Here is a 20,862-nt window from a genome sequence, read left to right as displayed (position 1 = left end):
AAATTACAAGCAAATGAAAGAGTTTTTAATGGAGCAGAATTATTATAAAAAAGAACTTAAAATCTGAAATTAAAGTGTTTGAATACATTTTAAATGCTGTTGCTTGCTTTTCCTGAATTAGCGTTCAGTTTTGAGACAGTCAGGCAAAGAAAAGGACCCAATTTGAAAACATTCATGTTTTACTAACAGCCACATTTCTCTCACCATGGATTAGAGCACTATAAATGCTGCCTGAGATTTTACATCTATCAGAGGCAAAAATTGCCATATTTTTTCATAGAAATGGATATAAGCCATTAGATAGTTTTGAAATCATAATCACTGCTCCTATAAATTGCTAAATGAGATGAAGGGTTTATATTCATGTTACTCAAAAAATGAATTTTTCAACATTTGGCTGCTGAGTAATGGCTGTGCAATGTTTCCACTAAGATAAATGCAAGTTTTATTTTCCCTGCCACTTGTTTAAAACTCCTTTGCATTTTTTACACAACAGCCCATTTTTCATTACCAGAAAAGGTATGCAATTGGAACCATGCTACTTTTTACTCACAGTAAATCAATATGTGTCATAAGAGCAGAAAAGCAACTAATATCCCTTGCTATCATTGGACCTTCCCTTAGAGCTAGTCCCAGAAGATACTGCTAGGTTGGGTTGCTATAGTAACAGAGATCTTGTGCCTCTTGCTTGGTTTGTTACAGTGTTTTGATCTTTATCACATAGGTATAAACCTGAAGGATCTTTATGGTAAATAAGAAATTACAAAGAATCAATAACAAGGTGGTTGACCTTTCCCTTGATCTGAGTGATTTAATTAAAAGTAGTATTAAGAAGGTAACTCTTTAAGATTTCAAATTCTTTTGCTGACTTACAGTTAAATTATTCATTGTCTTTTCCTTAGGCTCCTTAAGTAGTCTCATTTCTTAAAAATGTGGGGGAAATTCCTTGACCCACTAGAGTGTTAGCATGGAATCTCATATGGTTTTACCAGCTGTGAAGGTCTGCTGTAAAAATGTCTTAAAATAATAGTAATCTACTTTAAAAATATCTACAATTAGCAAAGAGATTCAACAACACTCTTCTGTCAATATAGAAGGATTATATTCTGACTTCTATTAAAAAAAGTATCAGGGTGGATAATATATTTTGTAATACATAGAGTTCTTTGTTTTGCCTAATCAACAAGATAAGCTTGTAAAGCATTTAGAACGCATCTGGCATACAAGTAAACACCTAATCCTAGTAAATATTATAATTTTTATCACTATCATAATATAGTCAGGCAAACACATTATATCCCTTTCTATACAGTAGACACTACTGATTATGCAACTGTAGTGACCTTTGCAGTCCAAATATTTTTAAAGTAAAAATGACATAAGGAACACACTACTATGTGGTTGAGCCTTAAATATATTATAAAAAGCTCCGGGTCCTTTGTAGAGGACCAGCCTTGTGAATAACATATTTGTATTTGATGGACATGCCCTAGATAGGCAGCTTCGAGAGGAGTGTATTATATGTTTGGAGCTGGGACTTCAAATTGTTTATCATACTACTTACTGAGACCTTAAACTCCCTAAGACTTTGTATTTTCATCTGTAACAAAAAGATAAAAGCAATTTCAAAACCAGCTGTAAGGTGGAGAGAATCTAGGGAGACAATGTATATAAAGCACCTGCTGAAATGGCTGGTACAAATGATACCTGTTACATTTTAGCCCTCTTTCCTTTAATGATGTTCCAGTCACTCCTTTTATTAAAATTTCCAAGAGGAACTTGAAGGTCAAAATGAGTTTAAATTCTGTATTTCTTAGCAATACTTCAAAATACATGGGTTTTAACTCTGGCAAATGGTGTAGACAATTTTCACTTCAATGTAATTCTATGTTACAAATTATTTTTTTTTAATTTGCCTCAATTGATAATGTCTTTCCTGAAGTATGTTTTCATGACCTCCTAGTCCAGGATGATGCTCTGGGGAAAAAAGGGCAAGAGAGGGAATCTTTCCATGGTCAGATACATTTTAGAAATTGTTACATAGTACATCTCACTGTAGGAATTAATAGATGCAGGAGTATATTCAACCCTCAGAAAAATCCCAGAAAATCTCAGATAAAAAAATTAGTATTTCTTTGTGGTAAAGAGTGTAAATTTGGGTGTTAGGCCTGTGACTGCAACTTTTAATGCTCATTAGCTTATCAGTTTGTGAAGTTACTCAACCTCCACGTTTCAGTTTCCTCATCTGTAAAATAAGAATGGCAACAGTACATTCCACACCAGCAGGAAAGGTTAAAATGAGATCTACCATGTGCTCAGACAGAGGCCAACGGAGTCAATTCAATAAAAAGAGTTCTGAAAGAGCCTGTTTAAACTCTTTAGCTTGATAACTGTCCTCTACAAATAGTATCTTTGAACATCTTCTAGAACTATTATTCCTCGGAACACTCTTTGAACAGTGCTAGAGTTGTGACAAAGTGTAATTAAGTAAAAGACTATTCAGCACATTAATGCCCAAATCAAGTAGCACAAAAAGTAAGTTGCTTCACATGTGATCCCACTGGCTTGCTATTTCTTGCCAGAAAGTCCCACGATCAGGACATGAGAGCAACTATGTTGTTTAAAGATCTTACCAAATGGATGTTGTACTCATTAGAGCCATTTACGTCTATTTCATGTGTTGGCAGAGATCAGTTTATCATATTGGACCATTTGCATGTCACTGAAATTTGAGCCTTAAAAGGAGAGGAATATCAAATGATTAAAGCTTTAATGAGTAGGAGAGTGAAAACTGAGTATGTGTTTGTCTCCCTGATGGCATCTGCAAAGAGAAGGGACTATATTCAGATGTTTGCCAGTTTCCTAGTGATAACCCAAAACAATCTGAGTCGGTTTTTAAAATGGAGATATAAAATAGTAATGGAAGTTAAGAAAAGGTGGGAGCTCCATCCAAGGAAACACACTGCTGCAAATTCACAGCAAAATGCGAAGTCCCCCCTCATCTAAATAACAGCCCTATTCCAATAAACCTCTGTACCCTTTTCCAGAAGGTGGGAAGCTTAGCCAATGACCAGAAAAATGAGCAGTCAGCTAATTAACCTGACGCCTTTTAGAAGTCTACTTATGCTCAAATTTGCAAACTGTATCAGGTTGATGACTTTTCTTCTTTTAAAGAGTTCATATTTTTAATGTCATCATGAGAAATAAATGCAGAACAAAAAAATAGTTCACTCATAATTCTGTGCCTTCAAAAATTAAAAACTTTTTAATTATTCCTCTTCCCTTCAAATCTTAATCAGAATCATATACAATTTCTATATTATGTGTAATATAGAAATATATAATATATGTTATAACATAGAAATATATAATAGATATTATAATATATAATATATAAATATTTCAGAGAGATATTTTATATGTAAATACAGTTTCAAAATCTGTATTTTTTTTCCTACTTAACACTATATCTTCAGTACTTCCCCACAATGATACATAGAAGTTTCTAAAACAATCATTTCCCCAGCAGGGAGATCACTTCAAAAGTTACTGTCATTTATGTAGAATATTATCATCATTGAATTGGGACTGACAAACAAATAGCATATTTTTATGACATCTAAGAAATATTTCAGAAAGCCTTTCCTACAGGCTTATACAGATTTATATTGCCACCTGACTTCTTGATACTGGAAGCCTGGGTAGAAACCAAGTAACTGAATGAACTAAAACAATGGAAAATGTGTATGTTTCTCCTCCTCAAAATCACAACTTCAGGCCTCCAAATCACATATTTATATTTCAGAGATATATAGAGCATGGCCAAATGGTAAGATCCAAACATGTATTACCACAGAAGTCAACAAGGAGTTTTTAGCATCACTGTCCAATTTCAAAAGTCAATGAAAAATAACTGAAATACCTTGGAGGAGAGAAAGCACTTAGCTTGCATGTCCACCAGATAGTTCAAAAACAATTATCACCCATTGGAAGATTTAAAGCAAAAATCTGGCTTTGAGAAATCATTTTTACATTTAGAAACAAGAGCATCCTGACTTTGCTAAGGGATTACTAGCATGCTTGCCTAAAAGGAACAGTCAAAAATCTCAGAAATTCTCCCTTGTCCTAAAGGGTTGTTTAATATTTATTTGGGTAGAAACTAATCCCTCTCCTGGGGCACCTAGCTGGCTCAGTAGGTTAAGCATCCGACTTTGGCTCAAGTCATGATCTCATGGTTTGTGGGTTCGAGCCCCGCGTTGGGCTCTGTGCTGACAGCTAGCTCAGAGCCTGGAGCTTGTTTCAGATTCTGTGTCTCCCTCTCTCTCTGATCCTCCCCTGTTCACACTGTCTCTCTCTCTCTCTCAGAAATAAATAAAACATTTTTTAAAAAAAGGAAAAAAAGAAACTAATCCCTCTCCCTTAAATGAAGATATATATGTGCATAAACAAGCATGCCCACATAAGCATACAAGTGTGTGTACATAAGTATACATTAGTAGTCAGAATTGCAAAGTAGCTATTGATACATTGCTTTCTAGAAACTCACAGATAAGACATATGCTTAGCAAAGACAACCTCTGCCAAAAAAGTCTTCTGGGTTCTTTCTCTGTAATCTGCAAACATTCTTGTATTTTTCATTCTTATTTATTGTTATTGTATCTCTTCAAATGTAGAAAGAGAAGTTGTGTTCATATACACAATAATCATAAAACCATACATAGGTAAAGTGATTGGGTGTTGTGAACAAATCTTGAAGTCATTTAGCAATGAACTTGTTAACTCTGGCTAATGCTGAGAAGAGTAGGAATGAGTAAATGCATTGAGGGGTAGACTTATTAAAAGAATCTTGTATTTATGACTTCCTAAGGGGTAGAAAGTCAGTGTTTTGGCAATTGTATTATCTTTAAGTAAATGCGAAATCAACAGTCTTAACAGACCTAAATGACTCTAAATTATTCTTTGGATGGACATATTCATTATGGCCATATGAAAATACTCTCAGAATGGACAGAATACTAAGGGGTAAATGCTAATATACCAAGTATATTTCACTGTATATACATTTTACATAATAATATGCATACATGCATTGACTTATATTATGAGTAAATATGACCATACCTTACAGCCTCAAAAGAGATACGCCCATGTTAAAAGTGTACAGAAGCACAAAACTGCAATGCAGAGACAGGGAGGCAATCATTCCCCTAGTGTGTTTGAGATTTTGACTCTAGGCACTTAGTACTTAATCCCGGTGTCCAGAACAACTTAAAGTTAAGGTGTTCACAGCAACAACCAATCAATCGTTTGAAAACCAATACTCTGGGTATTTTTGAGTAGTAACTGTCAGCTCTTTAAAATAAGTGAGTGCAAAATGACAATCAATTAAATATAGTCCATGCCACAAATCAAAAAGTGTTAGCCAAAGTACATACATATCAATCAGACATTTTTTAGCTCGTCAATTCAGTATAGAAGAAGAGACAACATGTAATGAAAGGTGAATATGGTCTTCATGTGAAATTTCGGCTCCTGGTCAGAATAGAATGGGAAGTCAAGGGTAAGCAGAGACAAGGAGAGGGATGTTTTTAAAATCAACTCACTCCATCAGGGTGGGAATGGACTCCTAGCAAGCTGAAGGACAAGAATTTCAATGAATACATATTAAGGGATAGTTTCCTTTTGTGACAAATAGTTTTATTTTCCAATTTATGCAATGATAGTAAGTTTCCTTTTGAAAGGATTTGAAAGAAAACGGGCCAATTTTAAAGTGAAACCTGTTGTTAAAACAAACAAACAAACAAGCAATATAAACTCCCCGTGGACACTGCACAAAGAGAATGGGAAGAACTACAGGTCATTATAACATTGCTCAACAGCACTTGTCACAGCTGAGTGGTGCCCCAACTTGCTGGGCCGGTCAGGGAATGACCATATTCCAGTTAACCCTCTGAGCGCAGGCTCACCTGGAACATCCGAAGCATGAAACTGAATGTGTGCAATATGTTCTGCTTTGTTAACTGACGTTAAATTCAAATGCTATCACTCAGGACTTGGATGCAACTTTTTTCAGTAAGCAAATCTCAACTCCTCTATAAACAATGCATGAAAAGATTTCTCTGAAAGGAAACCATTTTCTGAACACGAAAACATAAAAAAATACCTTATCTGTCCAATATGATTAAATTCTCAGATCATTGACTAAATATGGAAGACCAGACACAAATAGATACATGTGATATATACTTTTGCCTAAAGATATTAGGTTACATTACAGGGAAAAGTATCTAATTTATTAACCATGTGTTAGTCAACACTTCTATTACAAAAAGCAATAGTTACTTAAATGAAGCCTTATGTTTTGTTTCCAGGCTCTAAGGCCTAATGTTCTCAAGAAGCATGAGTCTCAACTGAGACGGATCAACCTGGTAAAATGTAAATACATTTGCAGAGATACTAAATCACTATTTTTTAATGTACTAAAACAAAAGACGGCAGTTTGGCAAAAATAAACATATAGGTAATCTTTGTAATAAAAGAATTAGAGAACAATAAGCAATTACTAAGGCAACTGTCTATCTGAGTGAGGCCATTCTTCCAGATTTGTTCTCAAACCTCTAGTCATCATGTAACATTATATGTTTTTCATTGCCATTACAAAGGAAAATAGCAATTACTACCTAGAAATTTTTTTTTAAATCAATAAACATGGCCTTTAAATTAGATTAAAATACAAAACGATCAACATTATTTTTGAAGACTAATTGTGATTAAACTTTTCTTTGAATTACATGCTGTAGAGCCTTAAAATTTTGACATATGAATAATTTTCAGTCAAAACTTGAAATTAAGAAAACTTTACACTGACAAAATTGCCACTGGGCCATCACTGATTTTGAGTATTATTAGGAATTTTCATTGATGGCACTTGATGTACACATTCATTCTGCTCTACAAAACAGAACAACAAGCAAGATATTTTAACTTATTCAAATGAGAGAATACAGTCCCTCTGAATCATAACCTCTGTTCTTTAGGAAATAACTTAAAAATATGGCAGAAAAATACTTATGAATTGCAGATTTCTAGGTATATGTCAGCACTCTATTTTCATCTTCTCATTTTTGAAGAGAAGAATCTTGGTCTCAGGAAAAGTCACAAACTTATTCTGAGATCAAATTGTCTTGATTTTTAACAAAACAGATCAAGTGAAAGGCATGAAATGTTACTTTGAGCCACTAATAACAACTTAAAACTTCTCAGGATATCTAGTCAGATTTTTCACTAGTAAAATGGATATTAATTATTGTAAAAGGGACCGAAACCACCAGAACATTCATTGGCACACATCCACGTTTCTTTATTCTAACCCAGAAAACAAATGGCAGCCACTATTTAGCCATGCCATTGTAATGAGCTTTCATTCTTCTCACTCTGGTTCATTACCCAAACTTCTGAACCCAAATCATGTTCAAATCATTTGAAAGTTACCAGAACCAATATGATGATCACTTCCCAAACTTGGAATATGGATGACCAGGGCAGAATACTGTTTCTATTTCCCATGGGAATTGAGGGGGTGGGGGGAGTTGGTGGGGTGGTGGTGGTGGTGGTGGCGGCTAGTTCCTTTGAAACTAAATGTATAAACAAAAAAAGGAATTTGATTTTTCTTTTCCTCATTCTACATGATCTCTATGATCTGTTCGGTGTGTGTTTTTGCATATATGTAAAAAGAGAAAGATAGTTCTATTTATTTAGCCCTCGGTAGTAATTATGTATAATACATTTAAAAACATGTTCATACCTGGTATCTTCAAATCCAACTGAAAAGACCATAAGGGAAGTTCTTGCTTAGTTACAGATCATAATTCACCTATAACCCCCAACTCAAGCCCTGAATATTCTCATAAAGGACATGATACTAGGTAAAAAGTAAAACTTTACCCTAATGAAGAGGATCTTTTCTCCCACTCGGTATCTTCCTTGAGACAGCCTCTCCACACAGAATTTGTTTGGGCATTTGCAAGGAGGATCTTCAGAAATTCGCTTCACCTGAAAGAGAAGAGCGAGCAAGTTCATTTTCCTTAATCAAGTTCCATTTAGATTGATTTGTTCCAAGGGTTCAAAGGCCCTGGACCATTAATATTTTTAAATTTATTCTATATCAAACTATGGACATGATATGAGCACAAAAATATCACATTACACCCTAACTATGTAAACGTCAGGCCCTGAAGGCATTTTCTGAAGGCCAATAACTGCACTGGGGCATAAGTTGGATGCTGACAATAATAGTGATGCCAGAGGATAATGGTGAGCAAATCCCTGGGCAGTGGAGGAATAATGAGTGAGGTTCTCACTGGGGAGAATTAAAAAGATTGTGCACATCCGGTTGCCAAGATAAACAGATTGAAAGCTAGAACAGAATGTATTTATCGATGCAAAATTTCCTTATCATAATTGTAATGATATTAATTTTACCATTTTCAAAATAAATGATTTTAAATTATTATTTTTAAAAAAATGAACCTATTGTTTCATATTATTTTAGACTCTAAGATTTCCTTTAGGGAGTAATTTCTACTTCACTCAGAGTCACCCAGAAATTCACCCCACCTCAGTAATCCTCATCTACCAAAACCTATTTGTGGCAGTATCTTCTAATTTATATGTTGTTATAGAATTCACGTCTGAATATCAGAGTCCATCTCTATTTTCTCTATCTCCCTACTCTTTAAAATACATAATCTAAGGGATATGCACATGACACTTATACATAGTTGTGGCCCTTAGATGATAATGGATAGTCCATGATTTTAGGAGTAAGTTTATACTTATGTTTTCCTTGACTGAGAAGCTGCCATGCTATATCTCATAACTGTCCTCTCTCAAACCAACAAAACAAGCCAGAACAATAATTTCCTGTGTTTTGAGCCAAAGTCACCATGGAAGAAAGAAAGAAAGGCTGCCATGTGCAACCTGCCTTTGAGAAGCTAGATAGAACAAATTTAGATTCTAAAGGAATTCACTTGGGCTCCCCTCACCCAAATTATTTATACAACAAAGATAGGGTTCCTGAAGTTTTGTCATTTTAAGTTTATTTATTTTGAGAGAGAAAGAGAGAGGGAGAGAGTAAGAGTACAAGTAGGAGAGGGCCAGAGAGAGAGGGAGAGAGAGAAAATCCTAAGTAGGCTCTGCACTGACAGCATGGAGCCCGATGCAGGAGTTGAACTCATGAACTATAAGATAGTTCAAGCTGAAACCAAAAGTCAGACACCTAACCTACTGAGCCACGGAGGTGCCCCGGGACTTTTCACATTAAAGAAACTCAAATAGTCCTTCAACTCAGTGTCTGACTTCAATCAGCCTTCCACTATGTATAAACCATGGGAAGAGTGACACATGAACACATGTGTATGGTGGTATGAAGGACTTAAACAGTGTGGTTTCTCTAGAATAAGAGAGGTTTTAGAAAGAATGGAAGCATAAGACACTAGAGGGAAAGCTAGAAAGGGTGGAGGAATCCTGACACAAAACTTAAGAACTATACAATATGCCTCAGTGAAGACCTATAAAGAAGAATCAACACTATTGCTGAGGGAATGAGAATCAACCTCAGGATGTCTATTTCCATCAGTCCCTTCTAGAATCCCTAATTTTACAAACATGCAAACTTATAACTCGTGGTACTTATTTTTACCATAGCAAATTGTATCTCAGTCATCGGTTAACCTCAATGTCTCTTTCCTAGATTGTGAGTTACATTGGGTTAAGATAGTATCTCATTATAGTTTTAAATTCTTGAAATAAAGCACGATGTCTTAATGGCATATGTGTTCAATAAATGCATATTAAGTAATAATTGAATGGTAAATGAAACATGTACCTGTACAGGACACAGGTGAAAATTAATGCAACAGATTAAGACTGGATTCAAAGAATCTTGGAAATGGCTTTCATTGAAAAAATGAGGAAACTACCTAACAATCATTAAGTTAGTGACTGGGCCTATGTCTTTGAGTTCTGAAATTTTTGTACTGTATAAAACTTGGCTCACAGCTATATCCACCCACCCACCCCAGTATTAAGAGAATTCTGTCCCTAGGGACTTTTTGAAGGGGTATGCTTGAACAAGATGACAATTGTAGAACAAGAAGCACAAAAACTGGGGAATACAAGTGTCATTCCCTTCCATAATGAGGAACCACGTTCTGGGGTATGGTGGTGTCAATGAATGTGGGCTCTTTTCAGAGTCCCTCTATGTGTTATCTCTTTCTAAATGTGTTTCCTAAAGTGTTTTAAAATAAAAATGTATACAAAGTATAATTATATAGAAATTATGTTGAATTTATACCACTGCTAATTAATACCATGACTTTTCACCACAATAGGGACTCCTGTGAGAAAGGAAGGAAGGGAAGGAGGAAAAGGAGGGAGGGAGGGAGAAGGACTTTGGCCATCCAGAAGAGAATCAAACAGTGGGCATTATAAAAACACATGGCCCAAATGTTAGGAGAGCCATGCTTGGCCCAGCTTCACTGCCACATAGTAACTGGACAAAACAGTAGACTGATGTCCAAGTGCTTCCTCTGCTAAGACAAGACATCACAATCACGTATGGAAAGTATTTCCACCTAGAAGTGTTCTTATATAGAACAAAGAAACTATTGGGACGAAATGAAGTAAAACACAAGGAACATTTTCCCAAGTGACCTGCCCTTCTCCAATGCCTTCCTAGCTTTGAAAATGGACTTTTTTTTTTTTTTTTTTTTTTTAATCAAGGGCTTTTTTGTAGTTCTGTGAGGGATGGAGGCAGAAATGGAAGAGACAAGGCCAGACTGTGGGTAGTGGAAATATATTGTTAAGTCAACAGTGACTGGTGACATCTGTGCTTCTAATATTACCTTGGGATAAGTCAGTCTGGCAGGTGTTCTGTTTTTGGCCAGGAACCCAGCCAATTTTCTGCTGAAATAGGATTTCAAGAGGAGCCTGATTACTCAGAATTATACTATCTCTCATCCCCAGACTGAGGAAGTTGATGGAGAAGAGGAAGAAAGTAAGAATGGTTTCTTAGAACTGTATTCAATTCATTGTGTGGGAACGCGCTCACCATGAGGGAAGGCAAACAGAGAACTCAACCTACCCTACTGTTTTATCACAGCTGATTCCCTCTATCTGGACATCTGGAGAATACATTCATCTGAATGGACTCCACTGTGTTTCTCTGATGATATCTTGATTAAAGAAGGTGGCATGGATTATCTGCATAAAGGGTCACCTTTTTTTTTTTTCAATTTTCCACAATTTCTCTAAGGAAATGTGAGGAAACGTTGAAAGTTTCAAACTGGCAGTTATTGTTGGAACTGTTTGTTGGAATATGATATCTTAGCACACGTCAGCTTCTCTTTCTTTTTCTTTTTCTTTATTCTTATCTCTTCCCCCCTCCTTTTTTTTCTTCTTTTGTTCCCCCTCTTTATCCTCCTTCCTTTCCTTTTTTTTTTTTTTTTTTTTTTGGTGAAATAACAACTTTTCCAGAGTAAAAATAGCCGATATGATTAACTAAACACAGGGACTTTGCAAGCAATTACTATCTTATACCCCTATTCTACAGCACATACCACAGCTCCTGACTTTCAACTCCCCAATTGGTTCTATGTGCCTTATTATATGCTGAAGCAGTCGCCATAGGAACTCTATCTATTGGACATATGAAGCTCTGATTTAAACCATTGGTGAGGCTCAGATTAGTTTTGTCTTTGTTCCACTGTCCCTGGAAATAAAACACACCAATGAGAAACGATCACTTAAGCAGAATGTGAATATTTCAACGCAATTTCTCCAACATAGAGTGAAGGACACTGTAAGAGACTCCTGTGGCCAAATAAGTTTGGAAAATTCCTGATTAAACAAGACCTTATTATAGAATTCATTACTGCCTTTGACACACCAAAGCACACTGCCCAACTCTGGATAGGGGCTGGAGTAAGCCATATTTCTCAAACTAACATAACCATGGAATTGTTTTCCCCATGGGGCATCTGGCAGCGTGTCTGATTAAACATTATTTGAGAGATGCTGGTTCCAAGACTTCTAAAACCTAGTATTCTAGCTGGCAACAATACAGAAATATCCACTTGACACATCTCCTACATTCAGTTAAAACTCCTTAACTAAATAGATGGTTATGTTCCCAAACTCCATTTGGTAAATGTTAAAGGGGGTTTAAAGCTCTTCTGAAATCCCATTCCTCGTTTGCAGTGGAGCGAACAGAACCTGGAGTAGAGAGAACCAGGACAGAGTGACCATCTGGCCATCTTAAAGACAGCACCCATCTCATTCTACTCCTCAATCGGAATATTGGCAAAAGTTCTCCAAAGTCCTTTCCATGCTTATCGGACCACCTTCCCCTTCCTGTCACTGTTCTCCTCTACTCAAGGATGAGGGATGATCACACACGGGACAAGCTGGTGAGGAAAAAAAAAAAAAAAAAAAAAAGGAACCTTTCTGGCTACTTCTCCCAAGTTCATGTAAATGGCTTCAAGTGGCAACGTCTCCGCCCCCTGCAAAGCTAGAGCACAGTTGAGTATTACACATATCCCCAGAGCACATGGCTCTTCTTCTTCATAAATAGAAAAAGGCAGAAGCTTTTGTAAATGTTTGTTAATTACATTGGTAATTTACCTAGTGTGCATGGCACTGGGTAGATAGAGATGAATGAAATATGGTCCTGTCACTGAAAACGAGACTTACACCCAGAGAAGAAGGTTATTTGTGCCCAATAAGGCACATCCCTCATTAAATATACACAAAACTTTGAGGCGTCAAGGACTACTTTGCTGGGACGCCAGGGTGGCTCAGTGGGTTAAGCATATGACTTCGGGTCAGGTCATGATCTTGTAGTTTGTGGGTTCGAGCCCCACATTGGGCTCTGTGCTGGCAGCTTGGAGCCTGGAGCCTGCTTCGAGTTCTGTGTCTCCCTGTCTCTCTGCCCCTCCCATGCTTACCCCTCCCCTTCAGAACTAAATAAATAAGCATTAAAAAAGGACTAATTTGTCATTTTGCCTGGGATAAGAGATGCCAACAAAACTTTATACAGGAGGCTGTGCAAATTGAATTTTAAAAGATGAAAAAGGTCTTAAGTGAACATTCAAAGGGTCTGTAAGCAGAACTCTGGTGAGGAAAGCAAGTGAGGAGAAACACAGGGTATAAAATTTCCTTAGAAATTTGGGATTAGCAGACATGCTTACAATGGATACATCAGAATGCAAGAATAAGTCCAGAGGATAAAAAGTCCAGGAAGGACAAAATGGCCTGGAATGTGTGACATATAAATGAGTTTGGGCATCACCCTGGAATGTCACAGGGAAGCTCTATATAATTTAATCAAATCTGGGTTGTATTTTTTTGCTGATCATTCTGGTAGCAATAATGTTCACGGGGGGAACTTTCAAGAACAGAAGAGTAAACAGTATCAAACAACAGAAACCGCTCTCATAATTTGAGAACTAAAAAAAAAAAAAATCATTTGGCTCAGAAATTCACTGATTAAAAAGCTAAGTGTTGACTTGGCCAGACCTCTGCCTATAATGCATTGGAGAAAGTGAACAGAAGTCACAGTTAATATGAAAGGAAAAAAAAAAATCAAGGGCAGTAGCCCCAGAGAAACACTTTATAAGGACTAAAGGAACATCTTACTCTAAAGTAAGTTGAGTCAGAGAAGAATAGCTGGGAGAGAAAAAAATAAATGTTCTCATCAATTTATAAATAATACACTATTATCTACTATGAATACAATATTTTGTTTAATTTCCTTACACAATAAAAATGAAATAATATGAGAAGCAAGCAAAGCATGTGACAAACCTAAAAACAGTCTTGTGATTATAAAATCCTTTTAGATGGCATTGTATTAACATGCTCTGCCTAGTCTTTAATTCCCGAGTGGATTGAACAAAAGAAAACTCAATTAAACTGGTATCGACTAAGATATCCTGACAAGCTAAGTTTAAGCTTGCTGCCCTTAGAAATGGAAATTCTCAACCAGTCAAACTGTTGCACTTCTGCTCATCTGAATCTGCAATATAGGCCGTCGTGTCACATGGGGAAAAGCAAAAGATGAGGCAATCTCTCTTTCTGCAACCAATAGTGTCAGTCAGCCATTTTCCCAGCTCTTTGCAGCTCAGACCCTAGAGAAGTAGGCCCAGCTCTGGGCCAGAGCTGCTTCCCAGTCCTGCCTAGCCCACATAACTGGTGTTATGGTTGGTGCTAGCTCCTGAGGAATTTGCCCATGTTGGAGAGATACTTCAGTCTAACGTCCCTGAGGTAAACCAGGTTTTGAAAAAATGCATCAGAACTTTTTATGTCTGCACTCAAAAGAGATGTGCTGGGCGATGGATGCAGGCACATCATGAAACACCCTTCCTATAACCAAGAGCTACTTTTAACAGACAACAGAGGCGGCCGGTTTCCCTTGCTGTTACCCTTGGAATCCGTTTTCTGTGATTATGAGGGTATAATGAAACTACTCCTTAATCTGCCAAGGACTGTGACTCTGGGATGTTGCTAAGGAGAAGTGTGGGGACCCCAGGCAGTTAGCAAAACCTGGTTGGAATCTAAGTTCCTCTCCCCTCAGCGGGTGATTCAACCCCTAAGTGTCAGCTTCTTCAACAAGAAATGTGTCCCCCTATAACAAAAGCACTTGAAAAACAATGATGAAAAAAAAAAGAAAAGAAAAAGAAAAACAATGATGGACCCTGGCCCTTAGCAGGGAGGTAGCAAAGGGCCATTATGTTCTGTGTTCTCTTCTTTAACAAACCTCAAGATCTCATGCCTCGGGCTTCTTATCTGTGAAATGAAGAACCGTGAACCAAAACTACCCAGGTTGAACTGTTTGCAAAGATAACTTTTAGGAAGCCGACTTATTATCCTAAAATTTTAGATACTCCTCAGTACGATTAAGTGACACTTTATTTCAAATGACTGATTCAGTTTTGAATCTCAGATTGGCTACTTCAACAGTTGTAGGACTACAAACTTTTTCATAGAATTTAAAAATGAATCTGAAAGGTTAGACTGATAAGAAATTATACAGGATGAGTAGTGAAGTTCAAAAAAGACGAAGTGCCGGTAAGACGTCCAACCAGCTTTACTTACCGCATCATCCAGTAAGTTTCCCGTACTCTTTTTTCCAGAAGACTTTGATGAAGGAGAAGGTGAAGGCGAAGGAGTAGAAAGTGTTTCTTCCTGCTCAATCTCTTTTTCCAATTTTATCAACCCAGGAGGTTCCACACCATACCTTTTAAAAGACGCTGGATCAATACACATGCATAACTTATAAAGATACACATACCATACGTGTTACGTTTGATCATGAACAGCATAGGACCAAATTGCTGACTATTTAAAACTAACTTTCTTTGGTCTGGCATTGAAATGGAAAGTTCTTAAACTGGTATCCTTTAAAGCAGCAAAAGACACATATCTCTGATTTATATGTATTTATCTATAGATATGTGAGTTTTGAAGATACAGGTCTATATAGATATACACACATGTACACTTATGTTTAGATATGTATACACACACATGAGTAGACAACTGACATACTAAGAATAAAAATACTCCATGTAATATATTGAGGCATTAACATGAATTAGCATGTAAAGTTTAGTCTTCAGCTTTTAGATTTACTAGCTTTTTTAAAATTTTTAATGTTTTATTTATTTCTCAGAGAGAGAGAGACAGTGCGAGCAGGGGAGGGCCAGAGAGAGAGGGAGATACAGAATCTGAATCAGGCTCCAGGCTCTGAGCTGGCTGTCAGTACAGAGCCCGATGCAGGGCTCGATCCCACAAACTGTGAGATCATGACTTGAGCCAAAGTCGGATGCTTAACTGACTAAACCACCCAGGCACCCCTAGATTTACTAACTTTGAGATTATTGCTGTAACTGAATTCCTATTTTGAACACAAGCTTGTTAAAGATGAAAATAGCAATCCCCAAGACAAATGTCCTTATTCACTGCTAATTGTACACCTCCTGTGAGTCCAGAACAAGGTACTATGGGTTATACTGTGTCATAGGTTATACTCTTAAAAATAACATACGGAGGGCCACCCGAGGGGCTCAGTCTGTCGGGTGTCCAGCTTCGGCTCAGGTAATGATCTCATGGCACAGGAGTTCAAGCCCCATGTAGGGCTCTCTGCTGACAGCTCAGAGTCTGGGGCCTGCTTCATATTCTGTGTCTCCCTCTCTCTACCCCTTCCCTGATCATGCTCTGTCTGTCCGTTTGTCTGTCTCTCTCTCTCAAAAGTAAAATAAAATAAAATTTAACAAAATTTAAAAGCAGGGGCACCTGGGTGGCTCAGTCAGCTAAGCATCTGACTCTTGGTTTTTGGCTCAGGTCATAATATCACAGCCATGGGATCAAGCCCTGTATCAGGTTCTGCACTGAGAGTGTGAAGCCTGTTTGGGATTCTCTGTCTCCCTCTCTCTCTGCACCTCCCTCACTCGTGCTGTCTCTGTGTCTCTCAAAATAAATGAATATACTTAAAAATTTTAAAAACAATATAATGAAAGTATGTATAGAGGTATGGTGAAAGAAAATGAATAGGGAGGACACAGAGAAGCAATTTAGAATAACAATATATTAAAAATTATGTGTTATAAATGATCAATACCATAGGAGTTCAAGGGAAAAAGAGATATAGATGTTATCAGCATTCTTATCTCCCATAATTATATTTTTCTTAGGCTAAATTTAAAGTTGGTTTGGTTTCTCAGATGCATATCAGTTTACCTAGGTGGGGAAGACCAAAGATGACTTGGGAATTTGGGAGTTGTGAAGGACCTTTGGGATCATCTAGTCATATGCTTATATTTTTACAGAATAAAGAATAAAGATCCAGACAGGGTACAGAACTAGCTAGCAGCAAGACAAGAAAACCCAGATTTCTTGAGTGTAGGGCTCAGGCTCTTTCTCTGGGATTTTAATCAGGTGATCACTTGTCAGAAAGAGGAGGAAAAGGTCACTTGGAAATTTTAAAAAATAGGTTATGGGTAATCTACAAAGTAAGTAATCTATAGAGAGAGAATATGTAGAAGGTATGTCTATTATCTTAGAGCAACTGGTATACTAAAAGGATCATTAAACGCAAAAGCTTAGGATTATTGTCCTATTCTAATGGCTTGTTACTTTAACATCATCACACGTGTTCAGTACACGTGTACGCTTCCTTGCTTGGAGAGGAAGCAATTCCCCCACTCTTGGTGTTTTGTTCTGAGACAGTGTTCAGTGAATTTAATCCCTGGCCTCTCTCTTTCATTACTCACTCTTTTGCATCAAGGTGAAGGGATTTATCAAATTGTAAAATCTAAGGATCAACTGAGCCTGCTCGACTCAGTTTCCCCTTCCTCTAGGGAAGAGGCTACATACAAAAAGGCCTCCAAAGAAAATTCCACCCTGATTCATCTTTGTAACGGGCCTACTTCTGGAGGTCAGTCAAAGATGCTGAGCATGTCTGTCAGCATGGATCTTATCAGTAATAAAGGTGATATTTGATGTTGCATTTGCAAGTATTTTGTTTCAATTTCTGATTTTTTTCAGAATTTAGAGGCTAAGGATGGATGCTGTGTCAGATGCTCTTTGACAGCTGGAAACTTGGAATTTAGTACAAGACAGTTTAAGCTGCCATAACTCAACTGAACAATAGCTGTTTTGAGAAATGTCTCTAGGAGACAAGCATAATTTTTAGTTACATCAATCATTAGCTAAGAGACCTAGGCACCATTTACTACATTTGTAATGTTTTGTTTATATTATTCAGCTCATGGGACATAACGGCAATATGCACTAGACTGCAAATCTGTGACAGTGGAGCCGCTGTCTGATTCACAGCATCCCCATTTGCTAACAGAGATCCTGGCATACAGTAGGTACTCAATAGCTACTGTTTGAATGAAACAAAAACCCATGGTGTCATACAGCATATTTGGGGTTCCAAATATGAACTTGATTTTACTATTCGGGATCTTTAACTGCATATCCCTTTAATAAAACATGTAAATAGTAGGTGCACATAAATAATTTACCAAAAGTTTTTCCAGGAGATTTAAAACCCTATCCAAACTAAATCAAATACATCTTACCCCCGCTTTCTACTACTTCATTAATTACACTGAACCCAACCCAGCATCTCATTACTGTTGACAAGTACCAACAATACTCACGTGGAGATTTGTGTATCATTTTTCCCTGAGGTAGCCTTGAGCTAACTGTGCCATTGACCTCATCTTTAAATTTAGCAAATCACTTAACCTCTAGAAGTCTGGTTTCTATCAGGAAAGCAGAAATGAAAACGGCCTGCCTTAGGGGTCCTATGTAGCAGTGCAGGGAGAGAGGGAGAACGTTGGAAAAACAACTAAGGTTGGCCATCTTCAATGTATCCAGCACACTTGGGCATCTAGACATACATTATTTCTCAGCGTCATTTTAAGTTCAATGTAAAATGGAAATTCTGAGGCCTGTGTTTTAACATTGTTAGAAGGAATTTTAAAGGAGTAGCCACTGTATGCTCAATACAGTGTCCAACACAGGGCATATTCTCTCAAAATGTGTTGATAATTGACATCAAAAGTTGTACCACTAGAAAACTGCAGCACTAAGGTCCTTTGGGCAAAGCTTCTGAAAAATATCTTACACCACCCAATGAAGTAATGTAACAGCCTGAAAATTAAGACGTAAAGTAGTATTATTACTACTCTTTATATTATTACTATTCTTTGTATCATTTACAAAAGAACTTATTACAGGCTTTCTTTATATCAGTTTTCAACAGCAGAAATATCTCAGCGCTGGAGACTCGCACAGCAAATTATAAATTCAGCTTTGCTACTAACTCACTGGATGAATTGCAGCAGGCCACTCTTTTTAATCTCCCTGGATTTCTTTGAATTCTTAGTCCATCAAGGTATAAAATTTTGTTATGTTTTAATGCTCTTAAGAGAATAACACAAACTGGGCAGTGAAGCTAGAGGAATTTAACACACTAGAATTCACAGCCAATTAAAAGTCAATCATAAGTAAAAACATCATATTTCAAAGTACAAATTAAGCCAATTGGAAAATATGATTTCATTTGTAATTGTCGGTGGATTCAGGCCACCTTTCAGGAATAGGCTGCATAAATTCTTTCTTTTCTTTTCTCCCTCTTCCTTCCTTCCTTCCTTCCTTCCTTCCTTCCTTCCTTCCTTCCTTCCTTCCTTTCCTTTCCTTCTTTTTTCTTTCTTCCTTTTTTCTTTCTTTCTCTTTCTCTCTTTATCCCTTCCTTCCTTCTTCCCTTCCCTTTCTCCTTCTCCCTCTCCCTCTCCTTCTCTCTCTCTCTCTCTCTCTCTCTCTCTCTCTCTCTCTCTCTCTCCAAAGTAAAATAATAAGAAATAGGTTACAGAGTAAACAACAGCCTTCACCATATCCAATACAGTCTGATACAAAGTAGACTTAGTTTGAATGAAGTTGGTAACAAAGTCATACTTAGAAAACCTTGCCCTGGAGATTTTTTCTTTATCTGGGAATGCTGAAAATTAGCTCTGCCACTGAACATAGAAAATCAACACTAAGCTCCAAATCTCTGCTTATATTGGCTTTTAAATACTTCAAGCTGCCTAAGGTAGAGTCAGCTAGTCCCAAAATGTACACTTAAATACGATTCATTGGCTTCCTGTCTGTCTGGAGATGTCAACAGGCTGTAAATCATGACATCCCCCTGGGGCTGGGGGCCCGCACCTGCAAGCCAACTTAGTTACCAAATAGGTCTTTTTTTTTTTTTTTCTACTCTCTAAAAGTCTGCTTCATTCTGGCTTCCATAATTAATTCTATACGACTTCACATTTCTACTTTGTCTGTGAGGTTTTTGCAAATCTATACTGTTTTCTATTCTTTTTTTTTTTTTTTTTTGGCTACAAGATTTTAGAGTTTTGGAAGAGAGAGTTTGTTGCTTTCACACTGAATAAGGGTCGAACTAAAAATAGCAAGAAGGTTGAAGGCACTAAAACCTTCTATATATTCCAGTGATAGGAGAGAAAAGTGAGTAATGAAAGGGCAATGACTTGGGTTTTGCCTCATTGAAAAAACAAGGCAAAGTACTAGGGAAAGGCTCTTCTGGCTAAGGACTTTATGAAGAGGTTCTAGGAATGCAGTTTTTTATTTTCCTGGCATGTGACAGAATTTTTGAGATTTGTCTAGATGACATAATTGAGCTTCCAAACTGGGCCCTAAACTAGAGAATTCATTCAAACTATATAGTAGACTAGAGTTTTCAAACAAAAGACATCTGGGGACTATTTCACTAGAGTTAGGGGGACACATTTTAAAAACACCTCCTTTTTAGGGCAGAAAAGTTTAGAGATAAACAGATATGTTTATGGTTAATGGATAGTTTATAGATTCTTGCAAGATAGTTTTGCCCCATTTTCATTCTGTTTCAAAGTAATTTAAAGATAGATTTACATTTGGAAGGAAATTTCACCTGCGTGAACACATGTGGTATTCTTAGCAGTCAGAGTCCAGTGCTTTACATAAGATGTACTAATTAATAAATTTTGTATAAGAGTATTTTTTAAGCAACATTTCGTTAGGCCATGGATTGAAATAGGAAACATATGAAAACATTCACCAAGTATATTTCTTTCAAATGGTCATAAATTGTGTTCAAAATGAAGGAGGTATTCAAAAATAAAAATATAAAAAACTCCGCTAAGACATTACGTATTGATTATGGCCCCCAACTGTTGAAAATTTTTAGCTTTTAGCATAAAGCTAATCTTAATTCTGCAGTCTGTAAAATACTCATAGGAATATTTTTTAGTA

The 20,862-nt window shown here is 36.9% G+C and overlaps 1 protein-coding gene across 2 annotated transcripts in view; it reads right to left on the bottom strand.

Annotated features, from left to right (window-relative positions):
- Positions 1-20,862, bottom strand: part of GAS2 (growth arrest specific 2) — a 128,380-nt gene that overhangs the window by 47,091 nt on the left and 60,427 nt on the right. For both annotated transcript variants that reach the window (XM_039253283.1, XM_039253282.1), the window contains exons 5-6: positions 15,154-15,295; positions 7,945-8,052 (exon numbers count right to left, since the gene is read on the bottom strand). In XM_039253283.1, the coding sequence (XP_039109214.1) occupies positions 7,945-8,052; positions 15,154-15,295 (250 nt within the window). The remainder of the gene's footprint in view (positions 1-7,944; positions 8,053-15,153; positions 15,296-20,862) is intronic.

This window comes from Hyaena hyaena, unplaced genomic scaffold (genome assembly GCF_003009895.1).
Source record: "Hyaena hyaena isolate Hyena2069 unplaced genomic scaffold, ASM300989v1 scaffold_449, whole genome shotgun sequence".
NCBI classification, from domain to species: domain Eukaryota; kingdom Metazoa; phylum Chordata; class Mammalia; order Carnivora; family Hyaenidae; genus Hyaena; species Hyaena hyaena.
The sequence above is the reverse complement of the archived record's forward strand: the minus strand, read 5'-3'. Positions and strand labels throughout refer to the sequence as shown.